The sequence below is a fragment of the Carassius auratus genome, chromosome 14, assembly GCF_003368295.1.
Source record: "Carassius auratus strain Wakin chromosome 14, ASM336829v1, whole genome shotgun sequence".
NCBI classification, from domain to species: domain Eukaryota; kingdom Metazoa; phylum Chordata; class Actinopteri; order Cypriniformes; family Cyprinidae; genus Carassius; species Carassius auratus.
In genome coordinates this window covers 25,647,795-25,673,585 of record NC_039256.1, presented here as the reverse complement: position 1 = coordinate 25,673,585, position 25,791 = coordinate 25,647,795, and the positions used below count along the sequence as shown (strand labels likewise).

The window sequence follows — 25,791 nt, the reverse complement described above, 5'->3', positions numbered from 1 at the left end:
CTGTGCTGAGTTGCACCGTGTCACGTTCAGCCCAAAAGCTGCCTGGTGGTGATTCTGATCCTCTGAATCCACATTGGCAGAGACATTGATACAAAGACAGCTGTGTGTGCTTCAGACGACAAGATGGTAAATAAGTGACAGGATAGAATAGCTTCAAGGCCGAATCAAACATTTCTGAATTTTTCTACATCTGTGTTATTTTGGGATATGCAGTACATCTGCATAAGGTAAAGCTACATAACCAGAAACAACAATAGATAGGCCCGAGGTCAAAACACTTTGCCATAGCAAAACACAGGAGGCAAAATAATTTATTCATATGATTTTATTCGTATTATGTAGTGCCTTTTATGTTGTTTCTTTCTGGCACAATAAAGTGAACTTGCTGGGTATATTTGCTATTAATGTAATAATTAATACAAATACTATTATTTGGGGCAGTGCTATTTTAGCATACATAAACTTAAACAAAATTAAAATTAGCTAAAATAAAACATATATATATATATATATATATATATATATATATATATATATATATATATATATATATATATATATATATATATTATTTTTTTTTTTTTCATAAAATAAAACATGTATATATATTTTTTTCATTATGAGAAAAGGAGTAAACATATGCCTTTTTTAGTAGTTCATATATATATATATATATATATATATATATAGCAAAAAAACATATGATGTTTTTGTAAGATCCATTGTAACATATTTTTATTTCATTCATTAATTCATTTAGATGAAAAACAGTGTTAGGAATTTACTAATTATGTGTATAATTACAATACTTGTATTTTTTTATATACATGTTATTTGCAGTTTGGTTTGCAATGTGTCTATTTGCAACTGTAAAAATGCCCTGTAAACATGCTGCTCGTGTCTTTTGTTTGAGGACTGCAGTTTAGCAATAAAAGTCTGAGTCATGATTCTCTGTTCAAACATGAAAATCACAATAGGCTAGTACACGTGTCTAAGAGCATTAGAGGAATAATAAAAATGCTGTTTTAGAAATAGTTATTGTGATCAAGTATAGTTCAGCAAAGAGTGCAGTAACATGTTTAGACATGAGTTAGATGGAATGCCTGAATTGAATCAAACTCAAACATTTAATCAGGTTATGGAAAGATTTTGAAGGTGGAGCTTTTATATGACCCGTTTTTGTATAAAATGCACTGAAATGTGATTAAATAAAGTTGACTAAATGCTAGTACAAACTCTGACCTACATGTAAAACAAATCTCTCCATTCTGGCTCAGACTTGCACATAATGACGCAGAGTAAGAGATCTACAGGGTGGAAGGACTTGCATGGCTGGTAATGCTGTGGAAATGTGACGCACAGAACTGATTAATCTGCTCATGGCACACCTGGCATGCCAAGGTGTGTTCTTCCTTTTCCCTCCATTTTTCTCATTCAAATGCCAACGTTTCCAAGGCCAAACGTCTTTAGCCATCTGCTTAACCAAGACCACACACTGCCATTCCATTTGGAGTGAGAAGATTTCCCGTGATTTGCCACACTGTCCGCCATGTGCTGGGTAAGACAGGAAGTATTGAGTGTGTTTCTCTGTGTGTGTTTCTAGTGACACATTACAGGGAAAATAAAAATAAAAACACTGTTAGATTATGAGGCAATTAATCAGCAAGCAAATGTACATTTTTTTCAAACATTATATTATAGTTTTTTTTATATTATAAAAAAAAATAAACTGGTCCAGTTTTCTTAGTGTTTCTTAGTGTAACTCAAAATATATATGTCTAGTTAACATTATTTTAATAAAATGTTATTTGATGGTTATCATAGTGTTCCTGCAACAGTCTTTCAGTTTGTTTTTTATATTAACAACTCAACATTCATAGGAATGCTTATTTGCAACATTTCCAGAATGTAAAACTGTCAAATATTTTACTGTTAGCATTATGTTCCTGCAACATTGTTTCAACTTACTTTTAACTCAACAAGGAACTAGGAACTAAGAAAATAACCGTTTCCATATGTCCAAACATGTTAAGTAAGCCGTTTTTTGTTAACATGTGAGACTTCCGGTTTGTTAGCGGCTGTAGGGAAATACCAAACACAGTAACAGTACGGTAAACAGTAAAACTGTTTGCACTACAAACAATTATGATCATAAATGAGATAATACATTAAATAATATTGTGAGGCATCATCTTGCAATGTCAAGCACCAAAACAAACTGTTTTGTAAAGATACAAATAGCTGGAAGCTAATGAAACGGACACAATAATTTACAAATGGTCTCATCCGCTCTTACGGGAAAAAACAAGGTGGATAGGTTTGAATGTTCCTCAGCATTCTTTCAAATGAATTTTCATTTTTAGGAAGCCGACCTGAAACATGCCAAAAATATTTAAAAAACATCCCAGGAAGTAAAACTTTAAAGAATTACATAATCTCTGCATTTTTTGCAACAATATACATCTTACCCACGTTTGAGTGCTTTGGGAACTGTGGTGTTTTACTAGCTTCACTTATTAACCATTTTTTGCTATTTTTTTAACAACATCTCAATAGTGGGCCTGATGCTAGTCACTGCAGATACTCTGGAATTTAAATCGCATGTCATTATGCAAATTACACTGATTAACCACAAGGTCATGAAAAGTGAACTAAAATTTACAAACTTGATAGTCTGGTCCATTCTTAAGGTCATTAAACAAGCCTAGGGACCATCACGGGCCTTTCGTTTTCTGTATGAGGAGTGGCTAAACCTTTAGCATGAATAATTCACACTCGCTCGTTCATTCAGCATTGTCCTCTGATGGATTCTGCTCTAGGATTAATGCAGTTGAAAGACTGTACTATCTGCGTGTTAAGTGCGCATTGCGAAACGTCAAAGCAAATGCCAGTTTAACAGGGTGTGTCGGAAATGTGTGAGACGGTGAATGACACCACATGCTGGGGGCATTTCCAGAGCACTGGGTGTGTCTGGACGTGTAAAGGTGCCTCGGTACTTTTCATTACGGTTTCATGAGAAGCACTAATTAAATATTTGAACCCCGTAATCCTTATTTCGTTATGAACATTACCATTTTGTTTGCCAAAACGGCACCTACTTACTACTTTACTTTTTGTATGAAATAACTAAATAACTGTATCGCCTAAAGTAAAAGAAAAGTATTACACTGTTTGCTTTGGTTTTTTGGATTCTTTCTTTTCCCACAGCTTGAGTCTTTCCAGTAATTACCGGTGCACACAGACAGTGCGCGCAGGGGAGACCTGCAACACAATCCCCTGACTCGGATAGCTCTGTTACAACACACTGATATTATTTCACATGGGTTGGCTTTCATTTACCCCTTGTAGTAAGCATACAATTACTGAACCCAGCCCACCAGCTGACGCTGAAACAACAGGATGAAAGGTGATCTTTTGTACAGGCTGTGTGTCACAAAGGCTCATCGAAACCGATGCAGTGCCCCATTAATGCCACAAGGAGGCGCGTGTGTTTGACTATGGAGGATTCACGGGTAAGCATTATATATGCATATGTGTGTGTGCGTGTGTGTGTACACATATATATATATATATATATATATATATATATATATAAAACTATCTATCTATCTATCTATCCCCGGAGCTGTCGCAGTTGGGTGTATGAGCCATAGTATAAATATATGGATGGTGTGAGAATATTAAAAGCTTTGCATTATTGTGCCCCTCATTAAAATATGCGACTTATACATAAAATTTTCTTGCCATGTCAACGAAAATCCAGAATAAACTAAAATGGATCTTGTATTGATTCAATGTGTCATTCTCGGTAGCTAAAAAGCTGGAGTGTTTATTCTTAGGGTGTGCTCTCTCTCACTTATGTGCAGATGCCCTACCGGAGGCGTGTTGTGCTGTATATGGATTGGCCACTCCCAGTTCATCCAGTAGCTCAAAGAGATTAATCTGCTGTTTGGATGAGATTACCCTAAATCTGATGTACATTCACCTCATGACACACGGACATTTTCAATCCTCAGACGCAGACATCACAGGGTTTTTTTCTTCCTCCAAAGATTTTATCCCAAAAAGCATGAATGAGGTGGAATGAATGTAGCAACTTTGTTGTCACCCTGAGGTTAAATAAAGAATATAAATTATTTGCTTTACAAGCACAGAATTCATGAGAGGCAAATCAAAAATGGTTAATAATGAACATACTTAATCATTTGTGATAACAAAAAGGGCATATTCTGGGCCAAATTACATCATAGTGACATTTTTCGGCCACGATGCACTGGGAAACTGTCATCAGAAAACCTTTTGTAGCATTTTTCACATGAAAAGAAAAAAAGGAATGAAGTTATATAATAATGCAATAAATTTGTTTAAAGTCAATAATCATTGTCCTAATAGAAGCTAAATGAATAGACAAAAGTAAAATAAATAAATAAACCTTTGATAACCTTCAAGGCACATCATTTGTCCCTCCCTACATGTTTAGTTAATTATTTTTAAATTATATTGTTTCCTTAAGTAAATTCAACCCCTAAAAAAAAAAAAAGGTAATATTTTTAAACATGGATTTCATGATGCCTTCAGAGAGATAGAGGAACTGAGGTAAATTAGTGTAGCATGGATTACATTACACAGCTACAGCAGTACAGCGTGCGGTCATGTGACGCCTGACTCAACTCCATAAAGGGAAGAGAGGCCTTCAGTGGGCAAGAAGTCATTCATACTTTATGAATGAAGGCAGTCTTTAAATAAAACACCAAAGGCTATACAAAGACTGTGTTTAAAAAGAGTATTTGTAGAATACAAACTCGTACATTATCATATTAGGCAGTTCTATGTAAGTTTTGGGTTTAAACTACACATACTGACGCTTTTTGTTGGAAAGGGTTGGTTCTACGAGCCTTTCTATTCACTCCCCCAACAGGCAGCAGCTGTTTTGTCCATGTGTTGATCTGAACCCCACCCCACCCCTTCTTTCATTTCCTTGAAGTGTCCCATTTAAGTCTTTAGACCGATCCACCGCACATTTTAAACCACTTTGTCATTTCCTTAATTTAATAACAGGCAAGTTGTGACTATGCTTTGATTTTGAAACACCTACAGATGACTCGGTAACAAGTCTGACAAAGCTGCTGCCCTAAAATAACATAGGATTTATTAAACTATATAGTTAGTAACACAAATGCATTAATGATCCAATTTCCACACCTGCCATTTGAAGCAATTTTAATATTTACAGATATAAATCCTGGAATTTTGAAACCCCATGAGCACACAGAACTACCCACCACCCCCAAAAGAACTTCTTTTCTGGATTACAGCAATGTCTTGAGATCATTTCCATAAAGATGTCCCTTTAAACACTTGAGACAGTCATTCAAAGCTTTACATTTTTTTTTTTCGAGAACCAAGCATTTTGCCTTCTCATTTTTAAAGCATTTCATTTTAATTTTCAGTTTCAAAAACAAAAGAAGTTTGACACCTGGTTGTGTGGTACTTCAACAGTAAATGTGCAGACTGGAGACAGATACCTGAACAAATGAAGGGGGGGGGGGTCTCAGTAATCGGAGTTTGTGCATTCTCATAAAATTACGTGAGACTGGGACAGCATTTCTGAGAAGTCATTTTAATTTATTCTGACATGCTAAAAGGGAATAAATTACACTTTTATAGAATGTCCAGCTGTAAAGTACTTATCGCTGGTTCTGAGGGACAATTTGGAGGCAAGGAAAACAACAAAAAGGAAAAGAAAGCCAGGTTACTGGTGTGCATTTGTCATGGCTAAAGGCTGTAAAAAAAAAAAAAAAAAAAATCTAATTGCTCTTGCCTCACAAGACCCAAAACTATATAGAAAAGAAACCTTCCAACCATGTTTCTTTGCAATAAAAAAAGAAAAGGAAATGAGCAAAAGACCGCTACCAAATAGCAGCGAAAAACTGTTGCAGAGAGAAAGTCCCAGAGATATTTTACAAGAGGATCTGCTTCACCACAGGAAGAAGCAACAAAAAACCCTTTCCCCAAAATGATCGATTCAATACAGGGAAAGACAAGTCTATAAAACTGAAAAAGTATATATATATATTTTTCGGATTAAAAAAAAAAAAAAAAAAAAAAAAGATATATGCATATAAAAAATGGTAATGGGAAGGGTGGAGTGAGCACATTTTTCTCTCAAAAACAGAACATTGAGCCTATCATAGCAATTAATCGCACGAATTGTTACGTTCTCAATCAACATGAACATTTTCCAGAGAAAAAACCCAGATCATATGCATACAATTTTCATCTAAGCATTTAACATACAGGTTTAGTTCAGAGTGATGCCTAATTTGTAATGAATATGCTTCTGTGGAGTTTATTCTTTTATTTTTTTAGACTTCAGAATACCAAGTACAATATAGTTAATGCAGCGTTCTATAGAGAAACCTAGTAGTCACTAGAATGTTTTTTTTTTTTTTTTTTTTTTTAATCTTCACATTAGAAGCTCTCTAGCACATCAGCAGGCAGAATCGTAATTACCTTTTTAGAAAATAAAAACAAATCCCAATGTTTGCCTTTAATTATTTGGATACATTTAAAAAAAAAAAAAATTGAATCTCAGATGTTTCAATTTGCTCGTGTAAAAGAAGAAAAAATATTGAAGGATGAAAGTGTGTCTCAGATGTCTCCATTCTGACAAGAGTGTCTGGGTTCGTGCCACGCTTGGTGACGAGAGGACGATGAGAAGGGAAAGAGGGGCCAAAACTGCTCTGATGGGCAACCAAGAATTCAGGAAGGACCCCAAACAGCTTTCCTGAAGGAGAAAACTCGGGAAAATATTGGCATGTGCACAATTATATCCCCATTTTCTACAGTTTGCAGTTTCATAGGAGGAGGGGCAAAAAGTCTTAAGGGACAGGACAATAGAAAAGGCTACAGCTTCCAACTCCAAACCAAGCCTGCTCTCTGTGTGGATATAGTATATACATACCAATATATAGATTTATGCAGAGCATCTTATCTATATATACCGATTACATATATAGTATATGGAACAAAAGTTCTTTAACAGGAAAAAGGTTGCCCACAGTGCCTGGCAGGTTCTGGTGAATTTGATCCTAGATGCCGGGGTGTGATTGGAAGGCAAATCCTGCTACGACCACTCTGCTCTGCTTCATTACATTGTCTTAATGCTTAGAAACCTGCAAGACAGGGAGACAGATAGATAGAGAGGAGAGGGTTAAGAGTTGGTGGCACAGATCTGAACGGGGTTGAGCAACTGTAATCAATGCGGCCAACCCAGTCCAAGCATTATTCAGTCCTGGAAGAGAGAAAGTGCAAAGTCATCAGCCCCTCTCTGCAGTAAAGTCGAGACTTGCTGCAGAGAATCTCAGAAAAACATTCATGGCATCAAACTCACGGGGGGATCAACTCTTTCACACAACAATCCAAGCTAAGTGTTTACCCCCGAGTAAAGTCTGAGCGGCTGCATAAGTGCTGAAGGGGTGCTTCCCTAACCATGACTGATACAGGTTACTCCTACACTTCTATAACCGACTGACACTTTAAACCAACTCAGCTGCTGCATGATCACAGTTAAATAAAACCAGCTCAGAGTGAAGCAGCTGTCCCTTCAAGAATCCTTCATGTCAAGAACTAAATGAGGGGCATGACTTTATTCACTTCAACACATACTAGATGATGCTACCAACCTTAAAATCAGCCCAATTGCCATCTAAAAGGTACCGGTTAAAGGGATAGTCCACTTAAAAAAAGTTCAATTCATGCACTTCAAAACCTCTGTGACTTACTCTGAAGAATATTGGAAACACTGGAAGCCAGTTGAATTTCAATAAAAAGGACCAAAAACTAAAAAATGATGTGCGTTTATTTGTATATATTTTTAGAATATAAATAAAAAAGTGCTGGGTGGACAGATTTTCAGAAATATATCAGTGTTCCACAGAAGAAAGTCACACAGCTAAGTAAATGACAATTTTAATTTCAAGGTGAACTATCCTTTTAAGATAATGTGAATTAAACTGACTGAGACAAACGAGACGGGTACAGATGTGATCTGAAAATGTAATTGCTAACCTTGCAAGGAACTTCAAGTCATGTACAATCACAATCCTGACCATAAAAAAAAAAAAACCACTGACAGACCTGTGACGCATTTTGAAATGTTTCCAGTGCAGCACTCTCAGCTGTGGTCTGCTTCTAAAAATCAATGTGCTTTTGCCTCAGGCAAACAGTGCACAATGATCAAACTGTATAATATGGACAGGGAATACAATCTAAAGAGTTGTTTTAAGACTGCAGTTTCAACATTAATCTTTTTAAAAAATTATAAATTGATATTACTTGGAAAACATAATATTTACTAGTTTCCTCATAAAAATCCTATTCAGGCTTTTAGAAGCTACAGAAAGAGATGTGCTTTGAAATGCAAGATTCCAAAGCAGAGTTGCTGCCCATTCATGCTTGTGTCATTTAGAAGTAATCCACAATGGACAGATGATTCAAACCAGTTGCCAAGTAACCTGATTGTTAGGTTCAAGCTGCTACTACTTGCAGAGTACAGTTACATTTAGCTACTGCAGTCTTGACATTTCTATAGACACTAATGGAACATTTGAGGAGTGAAAAAAGACGAGGGGAAGGGAAGAAAATTAAATGCTTGACAAGTCTCCTTTTTATTGAGCGTGAGGAACTATGCTGACGCAGCACTCTCTGGACAAATCTCACAATAATACAGTAGCACAAGCTCCAGGCCTTCATTGTTGCAGAACTAACAAAGTTACGCCGGTAACCAAGAAACCAACAATCCCCTGCAAATAAAGTTCTTTCAAGCTCAAACACTACTGAGCGTCACCACTTAAATTCTTGGCTGCAGCAATTCAGCCAAAAAGGAATCTTAAAGGGACAGTAATCTCAAGCCGGTCTCAGTTTCTCAAGCCTGTAAGAAGCATAAATCTTTTGACGGATGGAATTATCGCAATCCAAATGTGACAATTATATTTCTAAGCAAGGTACATGGTGATCAAACTAAAACAGCATGAACAAAGGATCAGGCCAATACCACCTCATCAGCAAATGCTATTCTTAGCCCTGCCACTTTTAACAGCAGTTGTTCTCTGCCTTAATTCAGGATGTACCTTCAGTGTAAAACAGTCTTCCTGCTTTTCAGCCAGCATTTATCAACAAAGAACATGACTTGTACCATGGGATTGAGAAAAAAAACTACTCTAAAAGCCATGTATAACGTCATAGAGGAAATAGATCACAAAGCTTAGCTGAAAAAAAAAAAAAAAAAAACTGCCTGCGTGTGTTGACAGCAAAGTTATTATATTAAACCTCCAAGTCCTGTGGCCATTTCTGCCTACAGATAAAAATACAAAAATCCATTCATTTCGTAATATAGATCACGGACCCTCAAATCTAGACCTCGAGATCCACTTTCCTGCAGAGTTTAGCACTAACCCTGATCAAACACACCTGAGCATGCTAACTAATGCCAATCAATGTATTTGGGATCGTTAGAAAAATCACAGGCAGGTGACTTGATCAGGGTTGGAGCTGAACTCTACATCGCATTAGATATTTTGAGGAACCCTGATATAGATAATTAAAGAACGATACGTATCTAAGTATCAGAACTACCAGAAATGTCTACACTATTATGGAATATATTCCAATATACACAACCTACAAACAGGGCTATTTTATAAATCCTGTAGAGATAAAGTAGTTTAATCAGACTGCAGATGTGACATTTAGGACTATTAAGCACTAAAGGTTACTCCTAGGTAGAATGATATTGATCTTTAAAACCAGAGATGTATAGCATTAATAGTCAAACACACAAACTGAATACTTGTTTAGTCCAGGGAACTAAAGGACAGAGCAGTGGAAGAGGAGTGACAGCAGCCTTTCCACTTAACTGTGCTCTTGCAAGTGTCAAGCCTACTCTGCATTAGATGCACAACAGATTTAGACCACATTAAAGCCTACACCACCTGACCAAGGCTACTTATCGCTAATGTAGACCCAAACAGACTCTATATGCTCATTAACATCCCTTTTAAAATCACCAACAGGAAATATAATATGATGGGATGAAAAATAAAAGCGCTCCAAGTCCAACTCCAAATCCATATACCTAGAATGGGCTACGCCTTTTGCTGGAAAGCAGATCCACAACTAGAAATCACAAAAAAAATATCACTGTTGAGTTATCACATGAACATAGAACAACATCACATGTCCCTCAACACCAAACATATAGAAAAGTACAGTAAGAGTCAATTAAGAAATGTGTACATGACATGATCTTGGTTAGTTTGTGGTTAGAAATCACTTCCACGTATCAATGTTTGAACTGAAGAGACCAATATAATCAAGACTAACAAGTGTTAGATCCAGGAACAATGATTGGGAGATATGTGTCAAATAGAGCATCCCATTTAGAAAGGGGTTAATTTGAGGGATGTTATCTGACATTCAAAGAAAAGATTATGAAGCCAACCCTTCGTCCCAGAGAAGAATGTACATTTTTTGGTACAAAGTTAGTAGTCAAATTTCCCAAGGACGTATTTGCTTTTGAAAGACATACCAATTGAATTATTTATTTATTTATTTATTTGGAGTGGGGTGCATCCTTGAACTAACACCGTTTCTTTGCATTTCATGAATCTTTTGGGGTGCAAATGATCCAAATCCACTTTTGTTTTTACAAATGTGAACAATTGGTGTCTCTGTTTTGCGCTGAAAACGTCGCTTGGCTGTTTGCTACTAACCTTTCATGTTACTCTTGGGTTTGTCAGTTTGCTTGCCTGTGGGGGTTTGTGCCGGTTGCCCCTGTCCCCCTGAGGAGGCTGCTTGCTGTGCTGCTTTCTGCTTCAGCATGGTCCAGTCAAATGTGTAGTCATACTGGTGGTTCAGAGTCCTGGAAGCGATCAAGCGAGAGTGAGTATACCCATAACAACCAAATTAATTTACAAGTAAAGAAATAATCAAGGAGTCCACAACTGGAAAGACTTTCTACTTGAAAATTTGACCTCAGTTGTGACTAGGGAGTGTCTCTGTTCTGGGCCAAAAAGGAGTGTTGAGGCAATGCAATAAATTGTCAGGCACCTGAAAAGAATGCGGAAAAGCTGACGCAGGTACATGTAGTCAGGTGCCTCTTCAAACCGCAACCCACGACAGTAGTTCAGGTACATGGCAAACTCTGCTGGGAACCCCTGGAGAAAGAGTCAAATACATATTATGAAAGAAAACTACTAAGCTCTATAAATGTCATGTCAACCTGACCGGCCATTTCTGAAAAGGCTGCTATTATGCGTTTTCACTTTTTCAACTTAAGTAATGTTGCTGTTTGAGCATAAAAAAAAAGATCTGCAAAGTTACAAAGCTCAAAGTCCAAATCAAAAGGAGATATTTTATTTAACAGAAATCACTTTAAAAAAACTACAACGAAGGACTCGTTTGGACTACAACAGATTTTCTGGGATTTGTGATATCACAAAGATCGACGAATGGGACGAGACCTGGTTGAGCTGCAAGCACGGTCAAACTGATTTTATTTTGAGGCAATATTTACACTGAAGCTTGCAGCAGGAAGCTTTGGTAAGAGGCAGGACATTTCCCGACCAGGTGCTGAGTGCTGTCAATCACAACACACACTAGCCCAGCTAACCAATCACAGCACATCTCGTATTCCAGAAGGCGGGTCTTTATTTGATACAGGGACTATTTTAGCACTTCATGCCAGACTGGGGAGAGAAGTGTTGTAATAATGTAAAATGTGAAAAATAATGTGTTTTTCGAACAACCTGCCTGTTCTATTACACCCCCAAAACAAAATCACGACTTTGTAAGAGAGCATAAGAGGACCCCTTTAAAAGGAAATTAACAAAAAGAAAAAACAATCTTTCTATTATAATGAATAACCAGCACTACTAGCAGGAAGCTAGTAAGGAAGTCTGTCTGAAATTACAGTCAAGTAGGTTAGAACAGAATAAGCTTCTTATAAGTTTCTTATAAGAGTTTCTTATAAGCTACTGGATGTTTGTACATAATTTGCTGACAAACGATATTTAAGCATTTATATTCTTAATAAGCACACACACATACACACAAAAGCTATGTAAAAATGGTCAAGCATCATATTTAAAGATGCACCGATTGACCGGCCAGGGACCAGAATTAGCCAGTTTTCCACATGACTGGGCTGAACCGGTGAGTCCAGTGGGAAAGTCAGTCTTCCTATTCCGAGTCTGTTTTGACGTCACACTTACTGCGACTGATAATGTATTTGTCATGTCAGATGAGTCTCACACAGCCTAAGCGAGTGTGTGAGAGACTTCAAAAATCAAAACAAATGAGCGAAACAACACACAGATGCATACTGCGATAGTAAAAAAAAAAAAAAAAAAAAAAAAGAGGAAATAATATGATTTAGGTACGCAACATTGCACTACCAAAAGGTTTCAACACGACTGCAGTGTGTAGTTAATTAATAGCCTTACATTTTAGACACAATATTGACCGTTTATGCTGAATTTCGCTGATGAAAATAGTTCCAATCAAAGCAACAGCAGAACTGTTTTGTGACTGAGCAAAGCGGTTTCTCGTTACTGAAGAAATCCATGTTTAGCAAATTGAGTTAAGTCAATGTTTCAGTAACCCACTCATAAAGACAGTAGTCACTTGCCTCGTTTCCGAATCAGTCATTTGAATGAATTTGTTGAATAAAGGACTAAATGACTCATTCAAACAGTCATTTGCCACCACCTACTGGTTTGGTTTCATTTAAACCAGTCATTAAAATTTTTAAAAATATTTACATCTAATAAAAATATTTATTCATTCGAAATTTTTCAGTGTAAATGCCTTTATGGCACCTTAGCTTCACCAAACAGTCTGTGTAAATACATCTAATGTCACTTCACTGCAGCGTCTGTGTTTCCTGCAGTGGAGAGATGGAGTTTCATGATACTGATTTGATTTGAAAAGGTAGCAGCTCTATAGTTTATTATTTTAACTGAATTAACTGAAACAAATGTAAGAATTTGATGTGAAAGATGACATTTAATAATGTCAGTGGGGGAAAAATAAGTTACAATACAAAACAGTGGAAAGTGACGTGTTACAGCAAATCCTTTTCAGTTAATTGTTATTTCTACCGCTTTTCTAGTCACAGAGTCCTTTATTCTTTTCTTTTTTTTTCAGAGTTTCAGAGAACATCTGTAACTTTGTCCAGATTGGGGGAACTGTAATGTTGAATTATATATATATATGTGTGTGTGTGTGTGTGTGTGTGTGTGTGTGTGTGTGTGTGTGTGTGTGTGTGTGTGTGTGTGTGTGTGTGTGTGTGTGTGTGTGTGTGTGTGTGTGTATATATATATATATATATATATATATATATATATATATATGGCAATAACGTATACGTTTGTTTTGTATGTTACCGTTTTTAGGAAAAAAATTGGAATCGGCAAAAGTCTGTATTAGCAGGTCACACTTAAAAAAAAATACATTTGAATCGGTGCATCTCTAGTCATATTGATATCCAGTGTCTATTTTAGCAGTATTGAACGTTCAGGACATGACAATTATAATGGAAGCCGAGAATTGTAGCATCACAACCTTTAAACTGAGCAGAGGTTTTGTGGCATGTATGCGCATACAATGTACGAGTGCAGACTTTTGAAGAGCCTTACTGGGAGGATGTACAAATTCACATACCTTACACAAGACCTCGACAGGAGTCGACATCTTTTTCTCACTAATCTTCTCATACTTCTGTTTCTTTGTGGCAGCCTGTGGGCAAAAATGGAAATGTTGCACACTATGATCTGGTACTGGCTGTCCATCAGTGTGCAATCCCACAGTGCTGGAGGCCATAAATAACCCAGCTGAAAGAAGATTTACAGCACTTTTTTAGGCACCACCTGTTGGCCTGTTCCATACTGCCTAGCAATTTTACGTTTATTCTTTTTTGGTTCTTCCCTCCACAGTAATAAATATTGAGCAGTATTGAGCTTTAATTACATAACAGCAAATGTACATACTAAATATAACCTGCATGCAAGATGAAACTATAATATATATATATATATATATATATATATATATATGTGTGTATGTATGTATGTATGTATGTATGTATGAATGTATATATCACTTATAAACTATAAATCAGTGTCTTAGAAACAAGTACATTCAACAAACCTGTCTCAGGCATTAGAATCTAAAATCCAGCTTTATAAATAAACTCCTGCATTATCTGTACTTCCTACCTTTAGTCCCTGCCATGGCAGGCTGGTTCTGTTGAAGTACATCAGCACGTATCCTAGTGACTCCATGTCATCTCGACGACTGTTAAGATGAGATAAGATTAAAAATCAAGAAAGGCTTTTTAACAAGTTTGAGGGCAGATCTATAAGAAAATAATCAAAAATGCAAAAGTAGCACGTAGAACATGAGCTGATGTGATTGTGTAAACCATCCACAATTAACTTGCTGACCACCAACATGCCAATCCACAGGTAAAGGGCAAGATAGCAGAGTCCAATCACTTAAGATCACAAAATGTCACGATGATACATTTGTTATGCTACTTGCCATTATAAAGATTTCAACAAGCTAAGGGCTTAGTACGGTTTAAGAAATTAATTTAGTAAGTATACATTAAATAAATTGACAATGGTATTTCTTAAATTCCCATTTCCAATAAATGTTTTTCCTTTGTACTATTTTTCAAAATAGCTTATTTTAAACCATTATAAATACTATTATTAGAATAATTTGACTAAAATTTGTAACCAACTTCAGCACAATGAGCAAAAATTTTATAAATATTCTGTGCCGGAGTGCTCACCTCTGCTCGATGCCCAAGTGTGCGTTGATGCTGGCATAGCGAGCTGTGCCTGTAAGATTTTTGTCTTCTCTGTACGGTATGTGCTGTCGTGTCCTGTTGTCTCGATATTTCTTGGCCAGACCAAAGTCGATGAGGAACAACTATACAAATAAATTGAAAAAGAGAAGCACAAACAGACATTTCATTTTTAGAACTGACTTTAAACAAGAACACACTTGAGTTCAAATACATTTTCCATTTTCTTCGAACTTCCTCCTGTGAGCTCTCTGACCTATTACCTGGACCTCAGAACAAAAACAATACATCAGCGGCTGTAATCAATGAAGCGATGGGGTCAGAGTCTACAACGCAAATGAAGCCTACTGGGAAAGGAAATACACCCTTTATCCAAGCAGAGATGTTGGAGTCAGCTCTAAGAGCCTGTCATTGACTGAAATATTCTCATTAGTGGAAAGCCACTCAGATCCTGTCCCCCACACACACACACACACACATACAGGCCAACCCAGCGAGAGTGCCTCAACCAACTGCTTATTCACTAAGGCAGCAGCCATATTGTAACATATCCACTCAGCCGTGCCTCTGTTTGCTTGGCTCAACCAGGGATTTGAAACGTATTTCCTCTTGTCAAGACAATTAGTTACACCAACCATGCAATTCCACTTAGACCATTCTATTAAAAAGGTCAAGTCAGGAGACAAGAGCTACAACCAAAGCTTACTAGAAATGCATTTAAATAATTATGATTTACCTTGTTCAACTTGAAAAAGTGTAAAAAAAAAAAAAAAAAAAAACACCTGGAAAACAACACACTGAGGCAAAGATGCCTCAAAGAGCACCTCCCAGGAATGGAACACCGTTTAGACTTAAAAGTATCAAGAAAACACAATCTTTAACGATAAAGAAAAAGCATTAAGTAAAAAGTGTTTTTCTGGCCAAACTGATTTAAACATTTTCAAATTATGTAAGAGCCATTCTCCTCTGAAATAGCTGGAGGTGCAAGTACTTGGCCATCACTGTAAAAACCCACGCAAACATTTAATATTTTGCCATTTTAACTTCCTGACAGTGCTCTGAAGATGACTACAATAGCGGAGATGCCAACAATCTTTGACTCCAGGAGCGGAGTACCAAATGTTATATCTAATTGTATTTCGCTAAACTTAACAATGAAATAAAGATGAGCACATCTCAAGACAAGAACATGCAAAAAATTTTGAAGGCCAGTGTTCAAGTGTGTTCAAGAGGTCAACCCTGTTAATACCAGGCCATAGTTTTCACGTGGCTTGTGCAATTGGTTGCAGGCTAGCAACATTCTGACAGCATGTTCCAAGAAAACAAGCTTCAGTACCATGAAGTGCTGCTGATAAACTGAAAGATCAATTCTGCAACAAGAACAAGCACCCAATGCAGTTTAACTTGGCCAATCAAATTATTCCATCAGAAAGTACTTGATCACAAATAACAGTAGAGCACTGGGCTTTGTCTATCTGTAACAACTCCTAAATAGAAAACAGTTCATTCTCTTACACTAAATATGGCAATTCTAGCTACAAAAAAAGCAAAAAAATAAATAAATAAAAAAGACGAGAAAATCAAGTTATGAAAGAATAATTTTAGTATTGACTAGGACTGAAAACAATGAGCTACTTCGTCCCGAAGTATCAAGTTCTTCACCCGCCTGTACAGAGATCCCTTCAATCTGGATTAGGAGTTAAATCTCTAGTTATGTTTAGCATGTGTGTCTGGTTTAATGCCAACAAATATTAATGGTAACTGTTGAAAATCAAAATTAAATGGGAAAGAGAACCCCAAAAGGCAAATAATAATAATAAAATAAAACAAATAAAAATAATTTGGGGCGATTATTAGGTGGTGGTTGTGGTTTCAGACCTGGTTTAATCCTGAGAAAGATGGATCTTGAGAAGAACTAACAGCCAAGCTTCTTTTCCTCTTCCCCACTGGAGATTCTAAACACTGAACAGACAATAGAGGGTGCAGTGCATCAAAAGTATTGCTGACAACCGCACACGGCCAGCGCAGACAGGCAACACCAAGGCTCAGAAAAAGAACGCAAGGAAGAGCAGAGGGAGGGGAAGAGAAAGCCTACGGCAATCCTTCATCCACTAGCAAGCGTCCTAGCTCAAACTCAGAGGAGGCTCTGCTAATGGCAGACGTCTTCCCATAAGCCCAGGCTCAGATACTAACCAATAGTTGTTTTTTCAGACTACATAATGCAGGGCACGTTTGCCTCCTCAGTTCTCGAGCCATAGAGGCAAACTGTACATGGCACCTCTGGCCGCCCAACCCAGTGATCTTTATCTCATCTATACCAATTGTTCCCAAGCCTGATTCTCTTTTTTGACTTTGCCAAGGCTTTATCCATAAACATTCCTTTAACATTATTTAACAATAGCTGTGCCATATGGTATTTAGCAGTTAAGTCCACCACAGCACAAAGTGAACGAGACAAATGGCACAACTAGGGTTAAGAAGGGCAAACTTTAAAGGCCATTCCCTATAATGGGCACCCGTTTTAAAATTAGGCATGAGAAGCTTTGAGAAATGCAACGAACCAAAACTCAGCCCCACCCCTTTAAAAGTCCTGTGATTGATTAATACTGCATTTCATATTTGACAGATTATTCGACCACCTACAGTAAGGAAGAGGCTAGAATACTTTGGCGTGTGGAAGGCCAAATCAGGTAGGGATGAAGTTCTGAAGAACAAAACATCAAAAAAAGCATGCAGTTTAAGATGTGCAAGACTTAACCTGCATGTTATTGCAAAAACAGTTTTAGTTTAGTTACAAAAGACAAGATGGGATAGCTTCGGTGGAAGTGACATTGGAGATTTCAATACAGCAGCCCAGGGTAAAGCAACAAAACAAGCCATTAGTTAACAATGGTGCGGAGCAGAGTACTGTTATTCGCAATGTGACACGAGAGTGGGGGACTGTGTGAGGAGAATATGTCAGGCTTAAAGTACGCTGCAAAATTTTGTTCTTTTAAATTAAGGAATTTTTGGACCTCATCTTTCTAAGTTATTCTAGGAAAATATCATTGCATGAAGCATTAGCAATTACCTCTCAAACAATTCCATTTTTAGACTTACTCTCGTGTGGAACTGATGTCACTTGTTGGCCTGCACCATTCTGGGTCAAGATATCCACATGCTTTACTCTTTCACCAAGTTAAGATAGTTAATCTTGAAAAAGGTTTTAACAGGGGCTGGATCAAGAGTGGTAATGATTGTATGAGAGATGTAAGCAGAGAGCAGTGAATAATGCAAAAGAACAGGCCTTTTGATTCCTCACCAAAAGAGAATGCGTTTGCGAAGCAATAGCTAAATCAGATTTTCCCATCAGCTGAGTTTACTGCACTTTCTTAACTACGTTTCTTTTCCAGGGTGGATGTCGACAGCTACACATCCAAAGCAGAGCGTGTGCATCCAGAATTTTTTTGAAAAAGGTGACAATTCCATGTGTATGTATCAAAATAAAAGCTTGAGGCTGGCATTCACACAGACACACAATGGTAAACATTTATTCCAGACAGCACTGCCAAAAATGGTAATACAGGCTTCACTGAAGTACTACAAAGTACCAGAATTTGTAGTGGAAACTGATCTGAACTGTTAGACGACCATCAGAGCTTGTACTTGTAAGTCACTGTATTATTTTGCACATGATGCTTTAACTTTGCCAAATGTTGCCTGTCTGCAAAGGCTCAAAATTAAGAGTTATCCGAAACGAAATACAAATCAGGCAACTTCTGTACATTTGAATAGAGAAATAAAACTGTGCAAAGCACTTCGAAGGCTCTTTGTCGAAAGGGAGAGAAAAAAATAAAATAAATAAATAAAAAAAACAACCACAAGTCACATATCATGCACAAGTTCCATTTGAGGAGTGAAAGACATACAATCCATGTCCACAGATGTCCACAGCCCAACCGTGAGGTGTTGTCAAACCACTGCCAAGTTAAGCTGTAAACATTGTGTCTAAGGACTCAATGCAGTTTTAATTATCTGCTCCTATGATTTCCCACCAAATCATCTTTGTCAAACCCAGCCATCCCAAATCAGCAGAGCAACATCAAACGTAACTATATAACAGGCTCTCAAGCCAGTGTTCGTCCATGTGAATCTCGGTGTAACAAGAAACCTTTGTGATCTGCTTAGCGATCAGTTTTATTCAGTCAATCCTCCATGTCACTTTAAAATCTTGACTGTCTCTCACATAAATAAAGAAATAGTAGGAGTTTACCTTATTACAGTGACGGCCAATACCCATTAAAAAGTTGTCTGGCTTGATATCTCTGTGGATGAAATTTTTTGTGTGCACATACTCGATTCTGCTGATCATCTGTGGAAACAAAAGAACCAGGTTAAGACAGTGCCACAGGACCATCATATTTTTGCTATAAAAAGCCTGAATTAACCATTGATTACCTGGTCTGCAAGCATTAGGACAGTTTTCATTGTGAATCTGCGGGAACAGAAGTTAAAGAGATCCTCCAGACTTGGCCCCAGCAGGTCCATCACTAGAACATTATAGTCCTTTTCTTGGCCATACCACCTGAAAAACAGCATCACGATTCATGAACACCAACATATGACAACTCAAAACTGCCTGACAATTATTAGAAAAGCAAGAGAACGATGAAAGCTGTGCTTCCCTCAAAAAGAAAAGATACTTTAAATCGATTAATTGATAAATGACACTTTGCTCCGGTTTACAAGATGAGGTTTTTCCACAAACAAATTAGTTAAAACATTAAAATTTAGCATAACTAAGTTATATTGAGCCATTAAAGCATGAATCTTATCAGTTAAGGAAGTGCTGGAGTTACAAGGCACACCCTGCTGGCAATGGCATCCAATATATCCAGCTTAGTGACATGACTGCGTTTAGAGTCAGCAGTAACAACTATATAGTCTGTGTCAGATTAGACTTTAACCATTCACTTTAGACACATTCTTCCAGAGTGGTTAACCCCCTTAAGGACCCCCAAAAAAGTAGAGTTTAGAGTATGCTTATGGCATGTACAAAATCAACTAAGGGGCTCTAACAAATACTGCAACTTAGACAACCAGAACTCCGATACACAACTTAGCAGGTTGAGGTTCAGAAGAGTTGCACATTTAGTGAACACATTGCTAGAGCAGTCTCCAAGCAACTATCATGCTAGAAAGTCTCCTAAACAAAGAGGTATTGTGGAGACACAAGGTGCAGCAGCAGTCTAGTGTTCATTCAGTCATGTGTGCCAGCAAACCAACATCTACCATTTCACAATGACAATAGAAAATGTACTTTTAGCCACAAACTGGCTCTTTATCCTTGTGATGGTTATATTGCAGAAGCAATCACATCCATTCAAAAAGCTGATATAAAAAGGGAAACTTTTTGGGATATTTAGTTTTAGGCCTTTTCATGTAAGTTCACAGGTGTGCAATTAGCAACTAGGGGTGTGCAATATATATATATATATATATATATATATATATATATATATATATATATATATATATATATATATATATAGTCTGCAATATCAATTTGTTTTAATGACATGAGATTTGCCACTAGTATTATGCAAAAACCTACATCTATGAGTGCGCATTTAAAGAGCATTCTTTCACTGAATAATTCAGTCTAACAAAGTGAATTTAGAATGATCACAAAATTCAAAATACTGGACAGAAAATGTATACATTTATATAATTTCATATAGTTAATTTCACACAGAGTGCCGGTTTTCTTCAAAAATTACCATGATTACAAATGTAATATTGATTTTTATTTTCAACAGTTCAAGTAGTTAATTAAGAGACTTATGTTTTAGACACCATATTGCCTGGTTTTGCTCTATTTCGACTACTACAATAATTCCAAACACTGCCTCAATTCTATTTTGCCTCTCTGAACAACATGATGGGTGTTTCGTTCCTGAATTAATCAGGTTAAATTATTTGGTTCAATAACAGTATTTAACATTTTATGTTTAATATATCAAAACATTATTCATGCATTTGTATTTGCAGGTTAAGTGTACATGTTCTCTACTAAACAGTATACATCTAAGTGCCACTTCAGATGCAACTTCTGTTTCCTCTGCATTGCAAAGGTGAATTTTATTGATCGTGATTTCATTTTCTTTCTAATGTAAATATACAGGCCTAACATGAACCTGTTTTACTGTTTTACAAGCATACTCAAATTCACAATGCTTACAGAAATTCATATCAACAGCAATCTCTTGCTTACGGAAACTACAGGCCTCTCTGTGGGACACCCATTTCCTCTTTTCAAAGCAAAACTAAGGGGAACGCTGAACAACACCGTGTAGTTTGCCTGAACATGTTAACTTTACTAAACTGACTTGTATTTAAATCACAGAGGTGTCAGTGTAAAAGTATACATATTTTTATATAATGCGAGTAGACAATATACGGTGATTGAGCTTACATAAAAGACTTTGAAGAGCACACAAAGCTCTTTTCTTAGATTAGCAAAGGCAGTGAGTGGTTTTAAGGAGTGTGGGGGAGGGAGAGCTTGTATGGCAGGTTTTCCCAGCTCTAGTAACCAGCAACTGAAACCCGTACTTTTACACATCCTTTCCACTGGAAACTTCAATTCATTCAATAAAAACAAGTTTAAGCCAAAGTGGCTCACAATTATGAGAAATTCACAGTTTTTTTTAAAACAAAGAAAGGTAGTTAAGTAGGTAGTCATTCAAAAACGTTTTTCTGCATTCAATCCAGTCATTGTGTAGAACATGAAGTACACTTAGCTTAAAAGCAGTAGGAGTTAAACTAGAAAGGAGTTTAATATGATATACTTTTAATTTAAACTAAACGTTGAATCTGGTCTGGTCCTTAAAGTGTTTGGTAAAACCATACATCCATGACAGGAGTTACCTATCTCTCAAGGCCGACGAGGGGCTAGTTTGTTTGGTGTGTTCCATTCGTCGGTGGCACGAGTGAGAGCTCTGATTGGATGTTCAAGTCATAGCCCAAAAATTAAAGAAAAAGTGATTATTGTTGATTTACAGATGCATAAACAGTATTAAGCGATTTAGAAAAAGTCTGTGTGAACTTGAATTAGCTACACTTCAGAAATCACTGATCCCAGATCAGGCATTAATGAACACTGTTACTCACAGTTTGTGGCAGTGCTGTCAAATACATATCATAAAAGTCTGTTTGTAACGCCTGTGCTGACATTGCGACTGAATTACATGTAAATATTTGGGCGGGCAAAGCAGAAAAAGGGGAGGTAACATTTCTCCTTATAACGTCACAAGGAGGAGATTCAAGAGCCTGTTTGAGCTTCCATTTTCTCAAAGGCAAAAAAAGATAGCAAAATCTCGATTTACACAGATTAAAATTTCTAGAAACTTGGGGACCATATACAGGCTAGGGGAACTCATATTAATGTAAAAAAAACCTCAGAAGGTGAAAATGTTATGCCATGGGCCCTTTAAAATTATCCAAGTTACCAACATTACTGATTTACAATGGTAAGCAAGCACTGCTTTGAATTATGTTCCATGAATGTGCGTTTATCTTGTGTATGTTTTTGGTTTCTCATTTTGAATTATGAATGCAGTGTGTTTGAGCGCAGCTTTGTGGTTTGACGATAGACGGCAACACTGTCAGCTTTCGTTGCCACTAGTTCTTTGAAGTCGGCTTGGTGTGTCCTGTAACTGCACAGGGTTAATTAACAAGCTACGGTCTAAGAGTTCAGATTTCTAATCAGCCAAGCTGCTGTCAGAATGAGATGCAATAGAAATCGACACCCTAATAAAACCTTCTAAAAGCTGGATTAGTTTACTAAATGATACATTACAACCTACGATAAAATGAGCAAATAATGAGAAATAAAAATCATGGCTGAAGAAGCATTTATTGCTACTTTAGAGCAAGCGATTTGGTTTTAATTGATGGATGAAATTAGGTGGTCAGATTTACCACTGAAATAGTGCAAAATTCCAGTCATTTCAACTGAAATACAAGCAATCTGGAATCTCACGCAAGGACATAACATTTCTCTATGCAGGTTGGACACAAGTTGGTTAATGTGACTCATTATTGCAAAATAAATGTTAATATAAATAAATAGAAAACTTCATTTTCACTTAAAAAATGGTATTAAAGATCACTATCTGCTGTCTGTAATATGTAGTACATTGATTTAAACATCAATTCTTTTTTTAAATAAACCAATCCGCTACCTCTTACCAATTTGAAATCTGCATTAAAGTTCATTTTTAATATATAGTCACCACTGTATTACATGTATATACAGCCAAGAGTGGAGGTTCATAATATGAATAATAAAAAAATCTGAAAGCAGATAAAGACTTATCTATCACATCTTCAAGTTAATTAAACTTAAACATATTTGAAATATTACTTATATTTTTTTTATTTAACAACTTCTATGTATATAGCATGTAAAAGTCTTGGGTTGCAACCTTCTAACATCAAACTACCTACGATGTAACTTTTAAATAAAATGGTTTACACTCGAAGTCATACACCACCCCAGGTAAATAAATATCCCAGGATAATGGTCAAAATTGGCACATACTGCACAACATCAATAATTTTTTTTTAAAGAAACTACGAGGAAGTAGCAAATACAAATTCTACACTAATTTAACAAATACTTTATCCAGTAGACAACTTCTGCAATCAGACTGTAAAACGTATGACGTTACATATAATTCAATGATAACATCCAAATCAAAAAACATACGTGAAAAACTCTCCCTTTTCCGTGTGAAACCAAAACAGCGACTACGTTTTATTTAAATGTGCATATAGAATCAGTTATTGAAGCTTCCTTGTCAATGGTTAGCTCTTGTACACAATTACAGTTTATATTATAGAACAAACGACTCTTTAAAGATGTTTTGACACGAATAGCAGCGCTCGCATTGCTCAGTCACCTTGAGAAGAGAGCAGCAGTATCACCAGGCCCTCAAACTTGTTTTCCCTCATCCGCCATTTTCTGATCGAGAGGGAGGACATGTTGAACAAACACAACAAAAGAGCAGCGGCCATTTCCCACTCGCTCCTTACTCATTACTCAGCAACGCACAAACACACACTTCGTGATCAAACCCGATTCATCACAGCACCTTATACTAGATCACAGAGAACACGGAACGTGATTAAAGACATTTAAAAACGCTGTTCATTCACGCGACTCATAGAAACGCTAACGAACTGGCTAACTGTTAGTTAGCCGGTCGACTCTTATCATAGGTGTAAAATCATATAACGTTATATTTATTAGATCATCCCATTCTCATACAGGTATATAATAAATTGATGATCTATTAAGAGAAGTATCGTGCGTAGGTGGCGTGTACTTTGTACTCGACCCGTTGCTTTCGATCTCACGCTAATCTATAATCCAGCTCAAACTAGTCCAGCTAACGTTAACGCATCACCATCTACATCAAAATCCATTATAATTTTCCGTTTAATAATCAGACATCTGTACTCACCTGATGTGTGGGATTCCGACTCCTCCCTGGAGAATTTTGTACAACTTGCTTTCATACAGAAGTTGAGGGTGTCTGGCTTTCTGCGATTCCAATTTCACAGCTACCTCCTGAAAATATTCAAAATTAAGATTATCGTTTAATTTATCTGATTAATATTTGAGAGTATACCATCCTTTATTCTTTGGGGGAATCATTCATTTCTATTCAAATCTGCATTAACATTGTTGACTGATCTCCCCAAAATTGTAACACTCAAGTCAACCAAATATTACAATATGCCAAACTTTCAAAGCTACATGAACTAACGTTTATTTTTCGATGACCAAACGAATTGTGTCCTTGTCATCAGATTGACCCCTCAAACGTTTTAGCCAAGTCACTCAGTACATTAATTAAACATCAATTTCATCTTTACCTCTCCATTTGTGATGTTGATTGCCAAATAAATGTCACCAAAGGATCCAGATCCGATTTTCCGAACGAGCTTGTATTTCCCACCGACTATGAACTCGGCTTTAGAGCCACTGCTGCTGGCCATGTCCTAAAATCCGAGAAGTACTCTGAAACTGTGTGAACGGGTGAGGTTTTCAGGCTGCTCTCTCTCTTCTTCAGTCCAGTAGAAACAATGCTAGCTAGCCTAAAAGCTGTTCTTCCTCACTAGCTGTGTCCTGAACAACTCACAACGACGAAATTGAGATAATAACAGACATTGGTTTCAAGAGAAGATTAGTTGTCTCTACATTTAAGTAAAAAAAAAAAACAAGACTACTTCCCCTGAGGCTTTTTCCTCTTGAGCAATTCCCAGATTAGCTGACTAGCAGCTTAGCCTGAAAGGACACTGAGGAGTCGGTGTCCTCGACGCTCTCTTCAAAACACCTCGCTTTGAGGGGCGACTTTTCTTCTTAAATACGGGCTTTCCAGTTTATTCGAACGTACATCAAGTGAACCGACGTTTTAACGTTGAAAGAATTGTGTGAGTCGCTGCTTTCTTTTCAAAGCGCAACCCACTCACTTCGCCATCTTGTCCGTCTCCAGATGAACAGATTCTGCTGATCTGAAGAGAGGAGCGAGACCTCGCTAAAGCGCGCCGCCGCGGGCAGGGGAGGGGTTCGCGCGTGACGTCAGCGGGGCTGCGGGAACGCGCAAGGGAATTTGTGGATGTTGTGAAGTCAGTGCCCTACTTATGTTCTTTTAAATTAAGGTTATATATTTATAATCAAGGAATATAACACCGAAATGATAAAACATTTGGTCTGCATACCATAATATTAATACTCGACTGAAATGTCAAGGTCTTACATTTCTGTCAACATATCAGAGCAATTTGTGGCATATTTCCTCACAGGATTTATTTTATATGCATATCTCTGTCACCATATAAATAGTTTTTAATAGCACAGATTTAATATTTTC

General features: G+C 36.9%; 1 protein-coding gene across 5 annotated transcripts; it reads right to left on the bottom strand.

The window, feature by feature from the left end:
- Positions 1 to 5,418: 5,418 nt before the first annotated feature.
- On the bottom strand, positions 5,419 to 25,441 carry LOC113114136 (casein kinase I). Of its 5 annotated transcripts, none has more exons than XM_026280908.1 (11): positions 24,794 to 25,441; positions 24,379 to 24,485; positions 19,310 to 19,436; positions 19,125 to 19,223; positions 16,751 to 16,834; positions 14,858 to 14,997; positions 14,277 to 14,355; positions 13,723 to 13,797; positions 11,110 to 11,216; positions 10,773 to 10,921; positions 5,419 to 7,175 (listed from the first exon to the last, which is right to left on the bottom strand). In XM_026280908.1, the coding sequence occupies exons 1-11, from the start codon at positions 24,914 to 24,916 to the stop codon at positions 7,168 to 7,170; spliced, it is 1,098 nt and encodes a 365-aa protein (XP_026136693.1). In that variant the 5' UTR covers positions 24,917 to 25,441; the 3' UTR covers positions 5,419 to 7,167. The 5 variants fall into 5 exon arrangements, with proteins under 5 accessions (XP_026136693.1, XP_026136696.1, XP_026136697.1 ...); XM_026280911.1 differs by having other exon boundaries at positions 10,809 to 10,921; positions 24,794 to 25,440; XM_026280912.1 differs by lacking the exon at positions 16,751 to 16,834 and having other exon boundaries at positions 24,794 to 25,438.
- Positions 25,442 to 25,791: the final 350 nt, after the last annotated feature.

Bases quoted from the DNA above. Each gene is read 5' to 3' on its own strand.
- LOC113114136 (XM_026280908.1), bottom strand. From the start codon at position 24,916: ATGGCCAGCAGCAGTGGCTCTAAAGCCGAGTTCATAGTCGGTGGGAAA. The intron at 19,224-19,309 runs GTAATCAATGGT...TTGTTTCCACAG, and splicing joins TCCTAATGCTTGCAGACCAG to ATGATCAGCAGAATCGAGTA. The intron at 14,356-14,857 runs GTGAGCACTCCG...TCATCTTAACAG, and splicing joins CACTTGGGCATCGAGCAGAG to TCGTCGAGATGACATGGAGT.